The 16,319-nt window shown below is 43.3% G+C and overlaps 1 protein-coding gene and 1 long non-coding RNA gene across 3 annotated transcripts; both read right to left on the bottom strand.

The window, feature by feature from the left end:
• Positions 1–1,272: 1,272 nt before the first annotated feature.
• LOC310693502 lies at positions 1,273–5,413 on the bottom strand. Its single transcript, XR_014519210.1, has 2 exons — positions 2,737–5,413; positions 1,273–2,221 (listed from the first exon to the last, which is right to left on the bottom strand). It is a non-coding gene; the product is annotated as an uncharacterized lncRNA (long non-coding RNA).
• A 2,594-nt stretch (positions 5,414–8,007) lies between these two features.
• On the bottom strand, positions 8,008–16,221 carry YBEY (ybeY metalloendoribonuclease). Of its 2 annotated transcripts, none has more exons than XM_083475388.1 (5): positions 15,834–16,221; positions 11,725–12,004; positions 10,629–10,760; positions 9,127–9,195; positions 8,008–8,141 (listed from the first exon to the last, which is right to left on the bottom strand). In XM_083475388.1, exons 2-5 carry the CDS (start codon positions 11,932–11,934, stop codon positions 8,055–8,057), a joined length of 498 nt encoding a protein of 165 aa, XP_083331514.1. In that variant the 5' UTR covers positions 11,935–12,004; positions 15,834–16,221; the 3' UTR covers positions 8,008–8,054. The 2 variants fall into 2 exon arrangements, with proteins under 2 accessions (XP_083331514.1, XP_083331513.1); XM_083475387.1 differs by lacking the exon at positions 15,834–16,221 and adding an exon at positions 14,915–15,056.
• Positions 16,222–16,319: the final 98 nt, after the last annotated feature.

Below are 16,319 nucleotides of genomic sequence, written 5' to 3'. Positions count from 1 at the left end.
GGACTCGATGGCCCTCGTGGTCTCTTCCAACTCTATGATTCTAGAAGGGTGTTACATCATGGCATCCTTTGATAGGCATTTCAGGAGGGCCGAGTTTGAGGAAGCCTGCTCTATGGTTTAATTTCCCTGCACAAAGATTGAAATGGTGTCCCATTACTAATACCTGCCAGTAGCCATTTAATTAGTGTAATTAATTATAAAGCATTTTATTAAAATGTAACTTCCAGATTATTCAGCATAACCCACAAACACATTCACATATCCTGCCCTTACCAAAAATTGCAGAACCATTAGGTAGTATGCAGTGGTCCAAATTAAAGCTGGTGAAATAGTAGATAAATGGAATTGTCACAGATCTAATTGTTAGGCAATGTTTTAGCTGAATCCACTGGAGTGTTATTAGAGTTTTCAGACACAAAAATAATGAATCTGTTTTCCAATGTGTTTTGCTGTATATGGAAGATAAAGTTGTTAATAGAGGTCTGCTTTATTAAAGACTAATTTTATGTAGTTAAACATAGGCAATGCATCCTTGTAAAAACCGGACTGTGGTGTATCTCTGTAAGAAGGGTTAAAACTCAATGGATGAATTTCAATCATATTCATGGCTTTAATGTATACTTAAATACCACAATGCAATATTTAATTAGATCTGGCCAGAATGGAATTTAATTCTCGTTTGGACTCGAAGGCGCTTGCCCTCAGATCTTGGAGATGGGCTTTCAGAACACCTGACTTCCTAAACTGCCCCTGTGGATGTCTCTTGTTGCCCCCATGGTCACTCCCTGGGTGGGGTCAGGGGTGTAGGAAGGGGGGGTGTGCCCTGGCTGCAATCATGGAGGGGGTGACAAATTCTCAAGGAACAATTACTACCCTACTAGGGTGGATCATAAAAAAACTTTTTTTTAAAAAAAAAGCCTGCTCCAAAGATCTTATCTTACTACACTAGGGATTATATAGCTATATTTGAAATTTCATTGCCTTTAGAAACCTTTGCAACTAGGAGTTTAAACATTTCCCACATTGACAATACTCCCGTTTTGAAAAACAAAACAAGCAAACTGCATGTAGATTGTTACTTCTATTACTTTCCTTGTACTAACTGCTTTAATAGGTCAAGGCACACTATTACTGAAATGTGTTGAGAATTCACATGTTGCAATAAATCATTCTATCATTCTTATGAATGAGTAAGGCCATCCAAGCTGCAGGGTCTGGCATGCCTTGGGATAGAAGTGTATTTTAAGAATTAGCTTCCACACACAAATACTGAAAAATCATTTATTTAAAGTTATGACCCATCCTGGTGGTAGCAATAGGTTAAAAGATATTTAGCAAGAGCAAGAGCCACATTCATTTCCCTTTTTTACTTTCAGGAAAGAAAATTCAGATTCCCACCCATTGTGACTTCGGCAGAAGTGTTAGAAGTGGAAGGGAGAAAGATTGACTTCCTTTGGGAAATGTAGTTCACATTCATTTTGGACACAATCTTGTACAGTCCCTTCCCAGGCTAATTGCAATTTATTTCCCTTTATTGGCCTTAGCAGCAACACTTCATCTTCTGGCCCAAAGGTTCTCTCTCTGGCCTTTTTATCATACCAGATTTTTTGCTTTGACTGGGTGGCTTTTAAATTTTCTCCTTCTATTTCTAAGGAACGGCGTAAAGTGTTTCGCAGTTTGTACAGATATTCCATCACTGAATCTGGATCACTATCTGAGTGATCCTCCCAATTCATTTGGAGTAGATCTAAAGGTCCTTTGACCTTGCGCCCTAGTAAAAGTTCAAAGGGACTGTACCCGGTACTCTCTTGTGGAATGTCTCTGTATGCGTAACAAGAGGGGTTGTAATTGGCAGTCCCAGTCATTAGGGTTTTCTGCTACATAGGCTTTGATCATACGAAACAAAATTCCATTAAACTTCTCAACCAATCCATTATTCTCTGGATGGTATGGTGTGGAAGTTATATGTGTGATGCCACACCCTTCCCACAATCTTTTCATGAGCCGGGATGTAAATGAGGTGCCTAGGTCCGTGACCAACTCACTTGCAAACCCCAGGCGACTCATGTAATTAATCAGCACATCTGCTACTGTCTCAGTTTCGATATTTCTTAATGGGATCGCTTCTGGATACCGGGTTGCAAAATCTATGATGGTCAGGATATATTTATTGCCCCGTTTCGTGGCTCTTGGCAATGGCCCTACTAGGTCAAGCCCCAACCTTTGTTGTTGTTTTTTTATAAGATTTTTATTGAGATTTCACAAAATTTTTTAACAAACAAACACAAAACTAAACAAAAAACATGTATAATTTCAGATCCTTATTTTCATATAACTTATTTCCCAGACTCCCCCATACCTCCCCTTACTGCATTCTAATTTCAAACTTTTTTTCAGCAAATTCTTACTCTCAATCTTCTCAAATTTATAACCTCCTTTCTTCTTTTTGTAAACCCCTTAATTTATAAAACCAGCGCCATTCTAACACTCATTAATTTTACAGTGTTTCTTAAGATAGTTCTTAAATTTTTTCCAATCCTCTTCCACCGCCTCTTTTCCCTGGTCTCGGATTCTGCCGGTCATTTCCGCCAGTCCCATGTAGTCCATCACCTTCATCTGCCATTCTTCCAAGATGGGTAGCTCTTCCGTCTTCCAATACTTTGCGATGAGTATTCTTGCTGCTGTTGTGGCGTACATTAAAAATGTTCTATCTTTCTTTGACACCAATTGGCCAACCTTTGAAATGGGGTAGAGATCACAGGTAAAGGACACAGTTTGGCCTTTGTCTTGTCCTGCCCTGTACCTCGTCTTTGGCAAATATCACATGCCTGTCAATATAGCTTGATTTGTTTCCCCATGACTGGCCAGTAGAAGTTCTGAGCAACCCTTCGTTTAGTGCGCGTTATTCCCATGTATGCACCAAAAATGCTATTATGGGCTTGTTGCAAAATCTTTTCTCTATAGGTGTGAGGGATTACCAGCTGTTTACGGATTCCTCCTCCCCCTCTATACGGTGTGGCAAGGAGTTCCCTATACAACAGCCCGTTTTCTTCACAGACTCTCTCTGGGCATTCGGGGTTAAAGGGGTGGCAGATTTAGCTGCCTCAAAACAACTGCTTAACCCAACATCCCCTTTTTGCTCCTTAGCAAAACTAGCCTTATGGGTGTTTTTAAAAGGAACTATAACAGCTTCAGTTTCTGCTCCGCCCAAGCCTTCCAAGAGAGGTTTCCCAGCCGTGTCTCCACTGGCAACTGTTTCAGTTTCCTCAGTAGTGGGTGATTCTTGGCCCCCCTTTGAGCGAGTAACTACAAATGCACTCTTAACATGCTCTAGGAGATCCCAGCCGATAAGAACTGCTGCTGGAACTTCCTCAGAAATGGCTACCTGCCACTTCCCAGACCAATCACGGAAGTTAATATTCACTTTAGCTACTTTTAGGATCACTGGTTCTTTGGCAATTCCTTTTAATTTTATTGTTTTCTCAGGTATTAATTTAGTGGTGGAAATTATGTCCGGATGGACAATTGTAATCTGTGAGCCGGTGTCTCTTAACCCAAGATACTTTTTATCATCAACCCAGATGTTTTCCCCAGCATTTCTCAAGAGGAAACTATCCTGTTTAATCAACTAACATTGTACCACACGTGCCTCAAAATTTTCCTCAGGCTCAGGCCTAGCTTAAACCTCGGTTTCCCTGGCAACCTGCCTAGCCTCTTTGTTCTCCACTGAGTGGATACAATAAGTCTGTTTTTGAGAACCAGAATTCAGTTTTACCCTTCCCATCCCCGCAGTCCAAACTCCTGTGGCCTAATTTACCACACGTCCAGCACTTTATTTCCCTGTACCCAGTATAATTAGTTTTCTTTCCTTTTCCCTCAGTGGGCCTTGTTAGTCAGGGCCTTGTCAGTTGGACTTTTAGTTCGTGGCATATTTCCCTTATTTGCCACTGAGGTAGGGCTTTCCTTGGCGTATTGAAATTTGTTTTTGGGGTACTCCCACACTTTCCCGCCAAATTTCGGACCATCAAATCCATGGTCTCTAATTTCATTAATTTGGTCAGCTAAAGTGGCTGCCTCCTGTATAGTTTTGGGATGTCGTTCTTTTACCAGATATTTCAATTTCTTATTGATGGTTGTATAAAACTGTTCAAGCGCGATAATCTCCCTGATCTTCTGAACTGAATCGGCACCCTCCTGCTCTAGCCACTTTGTGAGATAAATTGAAATTTTGGCTCCAAGTTGAGCAAATGTTTCTTCCCTCATTTTTGTCACACTCCTGAACTTCTTTCTTAACTGTTCTGAGGTTATTCCAAATCAGGTATAAATTAATTGTTTAAACATGTCAGAATTTCTAGACTGATCTTCTGGCATTTGCACATATATTTCGGCTAAGGTTCCACTAATTCTAGCCCTTAATATTATCATTTTTTCCTCATCTTTTACTTGGAAATCTTTGCATGCTCTTTCAAATGAGACGATAAAAGCCTCCGGATTATCCTTCTCTTTGAATTCGGGAAAACGCTGAGGTCTATCTTAACCTGGCTTTGATCATTTGTGCTATTATTATTATTTTGGTTTTCCCACAGATGCCAATTCCATTTTCCGCATTTCTAACTGAAATTGCATCTCTTTTTCCCTCAGACGGTACTGCTCCCTTTCTTGTTCAGCCTTAATTTTATCTCTTTCTTGTTCAGCTTTAAGTTTATCTCTTTCTTGTTCAGCCTTAATTTTATCTCTTTCTTGTTCAGCCTTATTTTTCTCTCTCTCTAATTTAAATTTGTATTCCTGTTCCAACTTTTTCAAATGCTAAAGAGAGTCTAGGCTCCTCTGCCTCACAAGGAATTTCTGATATCTCCTCTAAACTCTGCCCTTCTTACTGAGGATTCCCATTTTCCTCTCCCTCGGAGCTTTCATAGGTTGGTTCCCTCACAGGCTTTCTGGACTTTTTCGGTGGCATAGTGAGCACTTGTGGTCTGACAGCGAAATAGAGTCAGTTGAGAGATCTCAACCAGTCTTATCTGACCTCGGTCTCCTTCAGTTCCTTTACATTCTTCTCTCTGTGTCCCGTCAGCAACTGGACATCAATAAAAGCAGGCAGCAAGCAGATCTTCAGCATGATTAATTCTAATAAGCACAAATAATTGATGTTTCCCGTTGATGTTGTAAACTTCCCTGGGGAGAGTCTGCCTATTGCAGAAGGCGAGCCAGGAAAGGGTGGAAACGAGACCCTCTCCGCACCTTCCTCCTCTTCTTCCTTTCGGGTCGGCCTTCCGCTAGGCTGGGCTGAAGGAAGGTGAGGACAGGTGACCTCACCTAGGCCTGACCTGAAGTCACCCCCCCCCCCCAAGCAGGCTCAAATCTTCTCAAAAGCTTTTCAAAATCATTTTCTCAGCAGCTAAGCATCAGAAACATTCTGCTTGCTGTAACTAAAAAGATGGCAACAAGGTAGAGAACAGAGCCCATTGTCTTCTCGGGCCTTTCTCAGAACCACATTGCAACTTGCTTTCTTTCCGGGAACCATGCCAAAGCACAAGAATGAAACAACGGGAACACTCTGAAAACCCCCTCAACCCCCTTTCCTGCCAAGAGTCCACAATAGTCCCAAGACAGCTTTCTGTACATGCTCAGAGGAACCTCAACATGGGGCAGGACTCCTGAGGGAGGAGAAAGTAGGAGGGAACTGGAAAGGGGTATATATGCTTGTGCACATGACTGTGAACTTCGTGCATGCTTTTTGTGACTTATCACACTTGCTCCTTCTACCAGTTCATGGATGGTAGAAATAAAAGCCTTTTCTCTGAACTATTCCTTGAGTGTCTGTTGACTCCCACTTCCCTTTCCCAGGCGCAATATTTTTCCCACCCGAGGGCAATGCCTCATAAGGCTACAAGGCCAGGCTGCACCACTTCTCCCCATGCTTTCAGGTTGCCTTGCCAGCCTCCTTGCCAGCAGTGGCGGAGGAAGGGGGGCGGTGGGGGCAGGCTGCCCTGGGTGTCATCCCTGGGGGGGGGTGACATTCAGTGCACCATTGCCCCCGACTGGAGGAGGCAGGCAGGCAGGCAGGCGAGCGAACAATGGAGGTGGGTGGGAAGGGGAGAAGAAGAAAGCGGGATCAGTGGGTGCGCCTTTCATTCGGCCTGGAAGATGAGCACCTACAGCTGGACTGTCAAGTGGATTTAAAGGGTCTCTTTGGGGGCGGCGCTGCAAATGCAGTATGTTGACGCAGACCGACTGGATTTAATAACGCTCCTCAGTGAAGGCGTACCTATATCTGATTGAAGCCGCCTAAAGATTAATATTTTCTATATTCAAGGCAGATTAATTCCCTAAGCACAAAGGACACGTACAGTGGTGCCCCGCAAGACGAATGCCTCGCAAGACGGAAAACTCGCTAGACGAAAGAGTTTTCCGTTTTGGAGGTGCTTCACATAACAAATTTCCTATGGGCTTGCTTCGCAAGACGACAATGTCTTGCGAGTTCCTGCTGGTTTTTTCCCCTCCCCCCCTTTTCTAAGCCGCTAAGTCGCTTATCAGCTGATCTGATCAGCAGATAAGCCGCTAAAAGCACTAGTCCTTCAATGGGCTTGCTTCGCAAGACGAAAAAACCGCTAGATGACGAGAATCTCAGAACGGATTCTTTTCGTCTTGCGAGGCACCACTGTACTGAAAATTGGAATTTCATACTCCCTTGTAAGAAATTGTGGCACTCCATAACCACGGCTGGCTGCACCATTGTAACATGCGTTCTCTCTCACACAGACACAGACACAGACACAAGACACCACTCCCGAGAAAGTGGTTTATCGGGCAAGTCTAGACTTGTCTGCTCAAAAGGAAGTCCCATTGTGTTGGGGACCTGGAAGGAGAGGAGCAAAAGCTCCCTCAACTCAGGACCCAAACCCTGGAACACACAGGAGGAGAGGTGGGGTGTGTGGGAAGCGGCGCTTAAAAAGGGAAGAAAATGGTTGCTGCCTTTCTCTCTATCTGAGCTGGCTCCCTGCCTGTTACGTTACGTGTGGGGAAACCGTGTGGGGTTCCTCTCTGTGTCAAGTCTTCACGCTGTGCCTGTGTGCGCCTGCCTACATTCAGGTATTCATGGGTTTCTTTTCCTGAGTAATGGGCTGTGTATTTGAAGTTGCAAACAAATCAACAGGGCGACTCTTTCCTCCTTCTCTTTAACTTTCTGCCCCTCCCCTCCTTCAATAATTTTCCTGTGAGCATAGAAGCAGGTCAGTTTTTAAAATAAACAACCCCAAAACCATGACTAATAATAATAATAAAAACGATGAATTTTCTCCCTCTGTCCAGTCCTCGATATTCTCTACTGCTTCTCAAGTTTAGCTGATAAACCAGAAGAAAATGAGGAGAGAATAGCTACATTTTGTATTCAAGAAGTATACTGTAATCACCAATTCTGTACTTATATAGAACCTACTGCTTTGGGGAGGTGAGATATACAACAAATTGCTCTACTTATTTGAACATCATCATCATCAAAGTTGGAAGCTGCTATTTGCTCCGATAGCCCAATTTCTACGTTCATGCCCTCATCCTGATGGCAGGGCATAACCCAAAGAAAGCTGAGCACATTTGAGATCTGAACAATGCCAGGCAGCTGCAAAAGGATATAACGGGACATATGTGTTGTTGCATAAAACAATTTTGCAAACAGTGGGGAGGAGGAAGGCAAGAGGTAAGATGCCCAGACCCCAACTAAGTTGTTGCAGAGGGACATTTGTAGCCTTACTAATGGATCAATAGGATCTGTTTCAAGGAGAGAAATCCAAGATGTCGTTTTAAAAAACGGAAAGATGAAATCGTATTTTCCTGCCTGTTATGGCTCTTAGTAGTAGGACTGGTAGTATAAGGTCTTCCTCATTTTCTTCATTAAGTGTCTTATTTCCCATTCCAATGAAATCATTATTTTGCAAAACAAGCTTAAGTTGCATTCTTACTATAGTTCTGTTTGGGGACTTGATAGCAAAACCCACAAATAACGAAAAAAGCTGAACTTTCATTTCTTTTATTTCTGAGCCAACATACAAATATGGCTCCTAGAAGTGGTGTTTGGTGAGTGGTTGCAAATTTGTGTCTGACAATCTGTTTAGCTCCAGAAGAATTTGTGCTTCCTTTTCGTACATCTGAAAAAGAGGTAAGGCAATGGTGATTAAATACATTTCCTTCCAAATAACACAACAATGTCATCTTACAAAATCTGAAACATAGAATGGAATTATAGAGTTGGAAGGGATCCTGACAGTCATCTAGTCCAACTTCCTGCAGTGCAGGAATCCTGACTGCAGCCGGGCTCAAACCACCAACTTTATTGTTAACAGCCAGATGCACTGATCTGTTGCGCCACAGACTCCCTTCATGAATTTGTCACTTACACTGCACATAGGGTACATAAAATTTATGTTTTCTCACCCAATTAATATGCTAGGGCATCTGCAGATGAATCAAGTTGATGAATCAAGTATTAATATTTTGGATTGGATCCCATATTTTGGATTGGATCCCATATTTTGGATGGGATCCATATTTTGCCTATGGATCCCAACGAAGTTGTGGCTTTGTATCTACAAAATGGGGGCCTCTGCAGGAAGGAATATGCTGAACTGGTCAAAACAGTCAAGTTGCTGGTCTTGTTAAACACCCTCATTTATGTGACCGAAGAGTCAGCTGTGTTACCATAGAGACAACTGGGTAACACTGCTTTCCAAGAGGGGATAGGCTGTCCACACTCTCTCACCTGGCTGGAGGTGGCATCTTTTTTAAAGTAGAAGAAAAATAGTTGGGGCTGCTCTGTGTGAGTTTGGCTGAAGCTGGAAGCAGAGGAGACACAGAAGCTTGACTGCCACTGTGTGCGGAATTGAAAACTGGCTTTGGGGTCTTCACCTTGAAAACTTAGTGGGGAGGCAATAGCTGTTGGAATGCCAATGCTAAGAGTCCTATACTATCCTCGTTTTGTGTGTGTGTGTGTCTGTGTCTGTGTGTGTAAATAAAGCCATCCTAAAGACAGAGTCTCCACTGACCTTTGTTCCAAACAATTAAACCCTGAGTCTCTCGCTGCTCAGATATTAGGGTGCATGCAGTGAAACTGCTCATCACAAGGAAAACACTCACCTGCTGCCACTCTGCTTCTGTGCTGTGTTTATAGCCAAGTAAGTGGCACATGCCATGAGCAATTGTTACCTGTGCAAGGGGGGAAATATTTCAGAGTTTCACTTCTGCCCTCTGTGTTCAAGGATCACATTTTATTGGAAATAAACAAAATAATGAACAGGTGACTTTGCTCATTATAATTCTCTTCCATGGTTTTAGGGCTAGGCTTTGCTACCAAGTTACTTGGAATTCATTTCATGGAAGTCACTGGTGCATGTCTCAAGAATAAGCAGGCTTGCTTTAGAAAGCAAAATATATTTGTTCAGTCTTTTACTGAAATTCAGTTGTGTTTCTCCACTTGTCATGTGTCTTAACTGGAAACCAAGTGGAAGGCAAGGCTACAATATACACACTAAAGAAATGTGTTGCAGAGGAGACAACCAGCCAAAATGTTTACTTTTCAGAGATCACCCATCTTATTTATTTATTTATCAATCATTACATTTATATCCCACCTTTGCTGCAAAGAGCTCAAGGTAGCGTACTTCCCCCTCCATTTTTATCCTCACAACAACCCTGTGATAATACTGTGGTACAGAATCAGAGAATGGTAGAATTGGAAGGGACCCCGGGGTCATGTAGTCCAACCCCCTGCAGTGCAGGAATCTCAACTAAAGCATCCATGACAGATGGATGTTGGAAAACATCCAACCTCTGCTTAAAAACTTCGGAGGAAGGAGAGTCCACCATCTCCAGAGGGAGACCGTTCCACTGTTGAACAGCTGTTGCCATCAGAAATTTATTCCTGAAGTTTAGTTGGAATCTCCTTTCTTGTAACTTGAAGCCATTGGTTCAAGTCCTACCCTCCAGAGCAGGAGAAAACAAGCTTGCTTTATCTTCCATGTGACTGCCCTTTAGGTATTTGAAGACGGCTATCATATCTCCTCTAAGTCTCCTCTTTTCCAGGCTAAACAGACCCTGCTCCTTCAACCATTTCTCACAAGGCTTGGTTTCCAGACCCTTGATCATCTTGGTCACCCTCCTCTGCACACCTTCCAGCTTGTCAACATCCTTCTTAAATTGTGGTGCCCACAACTGGACACAGGACTCCAGGAGTCCATTTGAGGGTGTGGGTAAGGAAGCAAGCTCTTAGCATTGGAGGCAGGGGCACAGTTGCCCTTGGTGCCCTGACTGATGCATTCCTTTGGTTCTGCAGTCCTAGGGCAACTGTGGCTAGCAGCTGTAGTTGTGCAGACAGTCTTAGGGAGCAAAGTTTTCCTTCCCTTGACATTAAGATCATGAAGTAGCACAATGGCTTAGATGAAACAAAATATGCCTGCAATGGGGTTTTTTTTGGGCGAAAATCTAATAGTATACATAATGCTAGAATGAAGTGGGGAAATAGAAGAAGCTTCTTTTGTAAATTGAGAAGACCAAGCAAGTTTTAGGGTAACTTGTTAGAACTCTAAAGATAAAAACCAACTTAAGTAGCATGAGAACTGAATTAGTAAACATATACTTACTGTAAGAATACTGTAGAAATCTTCCTTATTCTCCTCACACTCTTGATAGATATGTTCTACTCCAAGAAAAATGTCTCCCAAATTGTATTCACCTCGAGCACAAGGCTGAGGCAGCTCCCCTGCTGTCAGATTCTGTGAAGGGAACAGGCCCAAACTATGATCCAAAAGTTACAGATATATATTTTCAAAGTTCCATAAATTTTTTGAACGTTCACAATGGGTGTCAATGCAGAAACGACATATGTTGAAACACAATATTGATTTCTAAGCTCCCTGCGACTAATGGAGGTCGTGTAATTGCCTCTGGGCCAGGAAACTGGAATGGTCTGTTTTTATCTACATTCAGAAATTATCAGATTTGCAGCACGATCCTAACCATGTTTACTCAAAAGTAAACTGATTTTAGTGTGGCTTCTAATTAAATATACTTAGGACTGAAGCACTGTATGCAAATGTACTTTATATTTTCTTTGTTGTTCTTACACTGTAAGCTATCCTGAGAGTTCCAAATGGATTCAGGGACAATATATTAAATTATGTACATAAATAAATAAGTGTACTTTGGAGCAGATCATGCTGAACAACACGTGATATGGTTGCGTTGCTGCACTCTTAAACATACTTATTCCATGGGGTTTATTGAAATAAGAACATTTAGAACAGTGCTTTCTTAGCTGTAGAGCAGAATTAGTATGTTACATTGTAGGATTATTTGGATGAATTGTGGACAAGTAAAGCTATAAGCATAACAAAGTACTATATGGAAGTACTTTCCAATGGTGGTTAAAAAGAATGATGAAGAATGGACCTGGTAATACACTTTATTCTTACAAATGAGCATTGCTTATACAGAAGCAGGCTATTTGTTTTAAAGAAGCCACAGGCCTTCATCTCCCCCAAATTTAAATATTTCTATGCAGCGTCTGTGTTGTCCTCAAGTCTAAACAAGTATGATTGGTCCATCGAAGGCCCCCAATTACCCACATGTACTTGAAGCCTTAACACGTTTTGTAATATGTCCTATTGTCTTGTTCCTGTTCAAGACAAGCCTCATAAGACTGTTGCTGAACTGGAGAATCGTAAGCAAAATGTTTACCTCATGAAAAGGAAAAGATAACACATCAGTAGGGCTATCCTTCCATCTGTAGTTTCTGTTGAGCAGCTGTATGTGCCTGTTATTAACACAGATAACACCAAGATCAAACTGCTGCACACCCAAAATGCGACGGATTTGTTCTATATTCTTGCGAAGCGGCACTCTCCTGATAGGGATGGCTCTCTGCAGGTTACGTATGAGCAGGCTCATATCTTTAAAAAGTGAAGACGATGCTCTGCAAAGTAGTGCTTTTCCAACATGATAGTGATAGTTCCAGCAGCTGAAATGGCAGAGATTAGAATCATTGCAGTAGGTTAAGTAACCATAGAACTGTAGAGTTGGAAGGGACTACGAAGGTCATGTAGTCCAACCCCCTGGATTGCAGGAATCGTTTGCCCAACATGGGGCTCAAACCCACAACCCCAAGATTAAAAGTCTCATGCTCATGAGAGACAAAAGATGAAGAAGTAAAATCAGCAATGATACATTGGGCAAAAGACGGGGGTCATAGGAGTCATGGGAAAAGTTACGGAAAGTGGATTTACGATTTACTGCTTGCTGTTCGTTAAAAGAAAATTGTATGAAAATTATGTACCGATTTGCAAAAATGTATTTAAAAATGTCTAATGTATGTTGAAAGTGCAAAGAGAATGAGGGTACATTTTAGCATATGTGGTGGACCTGTAAGTCAGCAAAAGCCTTTTGGGAAATGATTTATAATGAGATAAAAAAAAATTGTTTAAAATAACTTTTGTTAAAAAACCAGAGGCTTTCTTATTAGGTATAATAGAAGAGATTCTGGAAGGAAAAAAGGCCATTTTTATGTACAACAGCGGCAAAATGTTATATGGAAGGAAGAAAGAACCCCATTGAAAGAAGAATGGATATCGAAATGGATGGACTATGCAGAAATGGTGAAATTGACCGGGAAGATCAGACATCAAGAAGATAATTTTTTTTAGAAATGAATGGATTAATTTTATAGAATATATGAAGGAGCATTGCAAATATTTAAAAACGTCAGGATTGGATTAGCACTTGTAATATAATTGATAAAGAGTATTGAAAAAGGAGATTTACTAGATTGGATAAAAATATTTAGTTCCAGAAAAGAGAAGAGCTAAATATTTGAAAACGGGGAAAGGTTGGAGGGAAGTCGGGGTTGGAAGAACCCCTAAAAAAATAGTGAAATTGTTATGGATGAATGCAATTAATATTCTATGCAAAAAACTTCTAAAATAAAATACTAAAATAAAAATAAGCAGTCTCTTTTCCTGCAGGATCCCATCTAAGATGATATGCAGACTATCCCCCACCCCACCCCACCCCAATCTTATAACACTGTGTTCTAACAGTTGTGATTTTGTAGTGTCAGTCAATGTTTTGGGGGTGTTTTGCTAAATGCGTGTTAGTGTGAGTTTCTAGAGTTGTCTTTCAGAATTTAGCTCCCTTTCCATTGTCAATGGAAGTTAAACCTACCAGCTGGGTGTACAAGTGCATCTTGTTTCTAATGTGCAAGCATATTTTGAACTGTGCAATTGCACATGCTCAGAGGATTAGATAGATAGATAATTTATTACGGTCGTAGACCAGCTTACAAAACACACTTGGGGGTACAATCCCAGAAGGAAAGCAAACATTTAAAACAATGTACAACAATAAATTAAAATTTTATAAATGCGATCAGCGTATAGACACTTAAAAGTCTACCGCAGAGAGATGACCCAGAGTTACCCATGGAACAGAGTTTGGGGATTTTATTAACGAACTAGTTTGGGTTGTGGGATGGTCTGCGCCTACAGATCTGTACACAGAATCTGGCGACCATCTCGGTCGTCTTATGATCTTTGCCTAACAGGAAAAGGTCAATTTTTTGTTTTTCCGGGAGGTCAGCGAGCCTCATCAGCAGGGGATCAATGGTCTCACTAGGTGCCTCTTCATAAAAGGGACATCTAAAGAACAAGTGCTCTGGGCTTCCTATATCCCAACAATGAACAAGCACAAAGTCTCTGAGCATATGGGACTTTTTAAAAGGATCCTTTCATGATCGGCGAGGGCAGAGCTGAGCTTCTGGCGGGTGTAAAAGCCCTTCTTGCATTTTTGGATGCGAGAAAGAAGAGAGATGCTGCCGGTGCGGCAATATATCTCTCGATTTCTCCAATTCAGAGGATTATGGTTTTCATTATCGAAACATTGCACAATACTTGTCCTTTAAATTGGTAAGAGCAGAATATTGCAGACTAAATGGTTGCAACAAGGCACAGCCCTCCGGAGGCAAATGGTGGCAGGGGACAACTGTTTGGTGCCAAAATAACGGTTGCCTGGGTGCCCGTTTTATCTCAAGAAAGAGACACAAGCAAAGGACGTGCAAAAGGCTGCTCTGGCTGCACCGCCTCAGCCAAGGCCCTTCCACCAGCAGCTGCCATATGGGGAAGATCTTCTATAATGCCTATAACACGGAGAGAGCAATTATAACAACAGACACAAATCAAAAGAGAGCCATTTTATATATTGGTATTGTTCTGTTGCGTGTGTGTGTTAAACGTGTTTTCATGTTACAGTCATACCTCGGGTTGAATATGCTTCATGTTGAGTGCCTTTGAGTTGCCCTCCGTGGCAACCCGGAAGTAACAGAGTGCGTTACTTCCGGGTTTCGCCACTCATGCATACGCTCAAAATGACGTCACGCACATGCGCAGAAGCAGCGAAAAGCGACGCGCGCGCAGACCTGCCGTTGCTAGTTACGTTTGCTTCTGGATGTGAACGGGGCTCCGGAACGGATCCCGTTCGCATCCCGAGGTACCACTGTACTTGTAAGTTGCTGTGGAAAGGTTTGTATCCTGAAAAGCAGGGTGCAAGTAATTGCAATAAACGAATGTAGGACCAGTCTGGAAAGTTGGCCTTGGTGAAGATTTGACGTTTTCATCCCCAAAAAGTTTTTGATTTGAGTTTCTACTGAATTGAGGCTGCCTTTTAATCTTGTATTTTAATCTTTTTTTATGTTGTATTTTAATCAATTGCTTCTATACCTGGTGTTAGCAGCTCTGAGTTGGCTGGGGAGGGCGGGGTATAAATAAAACTTATTATTACATGTATTATTATTATTATTAGAAATATAACAATAAATATAATTCATCATCGTCATCTTCGAACCGTTTTCTCGAAGGTGCAATAAAGCTACACAGCTTACCTTCCCCCGCCCCGTCGAGGGGAACCTCCAGCTCGCTCCGGTTTCCCGGGCAGGAGGGAAGGCGAGCCCCGGCTTCCCTCTCCGGAAGCTCGAGGGACTCTGCTTTCCTGTGTGGAGGCGCTTCCGCCATAGAGAAGGCGCAGGGAAAGAGCGCCGCCGACCCTTCCCCGCTCGGCCAAGCCCCTCTCTGGCCGGCTGCGCTCGGATGTCAGGGCGAAGCGACCCCTCCGATTGCCGCCCTTGCAAGAAGCCCACCCGGCCTGCAACTGGCCCCCGTAGCCCTAAAGCAGGACACCCGCCCCCTGCCCCGCTTGGATGCGTTTATTACCAATGCCATGTAATTTAGGAGTTGCTTGCTTGTAGGGAGAGGAAACCCTCGAAGCAAAGGTTTACCAAAACAAACAGTAAAAGCACCGAAACATTTACCAGCCGTGCTTCTAACGGCCTGCCAAAGCAAAAGCACAACGGAAAAGACTAGATCATATAATAATAATAGTAATATTTTTTTATTTATACCCCGCCCATCTGTCTGAGTTTCCCCAGCCACTCTGGGCGGCATCTGATCAGGTGTTAAAAACAATACAGCATAAAAATATGGAACGCTTCATCATGCCTGAACAAGGAGGTCTTCGGCAGGCGCCCAGCGATGGGGCTGCCAGCCAGGCGGGGTTGGGGGAGAGCGGGGCGCTCGGGCAAGCGGCCCACGCACACCGGAGGGACCTCTGCCCCGAGGAGACTGCTCCCACGCCGCCCGGCAATCCGGAGGCAGGGAGTTCCCGCGGGTCTCCAGGAGCAGCGCCACTTGGGCCGGTCTCGCTGCAGGACCCTGGTGCCCAGGGCTTCTTCAGGGGCTTTCGAGGGCGGTGGCCTCCTCCCCGTCCTCCCGGGGGAGGGAGCAGCCCAGCGGCTTCCCGCCTACCGGAGGTCGAGGGGCGTCGCGGGCGCTGTGGAACTCCCTGCCTCTGGAGATGCCCCGCCCGCAGGCGCCTTCGCGTTGCTCTTTTCGACAAAATCTGAATCCAGGTGAACGTCGCCCAGGCTCACTATTTTAACTTGGCCATATTTTAAACGGAGGGTCGTGATTCTTTTCGTCGATGTTGCCGTTTTATCTTTTTGCAAGCCGCCCCGATGTTTCCTTGCAATTAAGCGGCGCCTAATTTGTTACGAAATAAACAGGCAAGCCCATAATAGGCTCGGCCTGCAAATCCCAGCAGCTGGACGGCCTTCCACGGCCCCTGAGACGCTGCAGAGTTATTGCACTTTTTGTATTGCTTTATGAAATTCGTACACCGCTCAGTTGTATCCATAACACCACCTCGCAAGCGTTCCCTACTGCGCATGCGCTTCGGGCGGGGGGAGGCGGGGCCGGCCTCCGCTTCGCGAGCCCGTCCAGACGAGGAGGCGG

Source organism: Podarcis liolepis, assembly GCF_965112155.1.
Source record: "Podarcis liolepis genome assembly, chromosome: 1".
Taxonomy (NCBI): domain Eukaryota; kingdom Metazoa; phylum Chordata; class Lepidosauria; order Squamata; family Lacertidae; genus Podarcis; species Podarcis liolepis.
The sequence above is the reverse complement of the archived record's forward strand: the minus strand, read 5'-3'. Positions and strand labels throughout refer to the sequence as shown.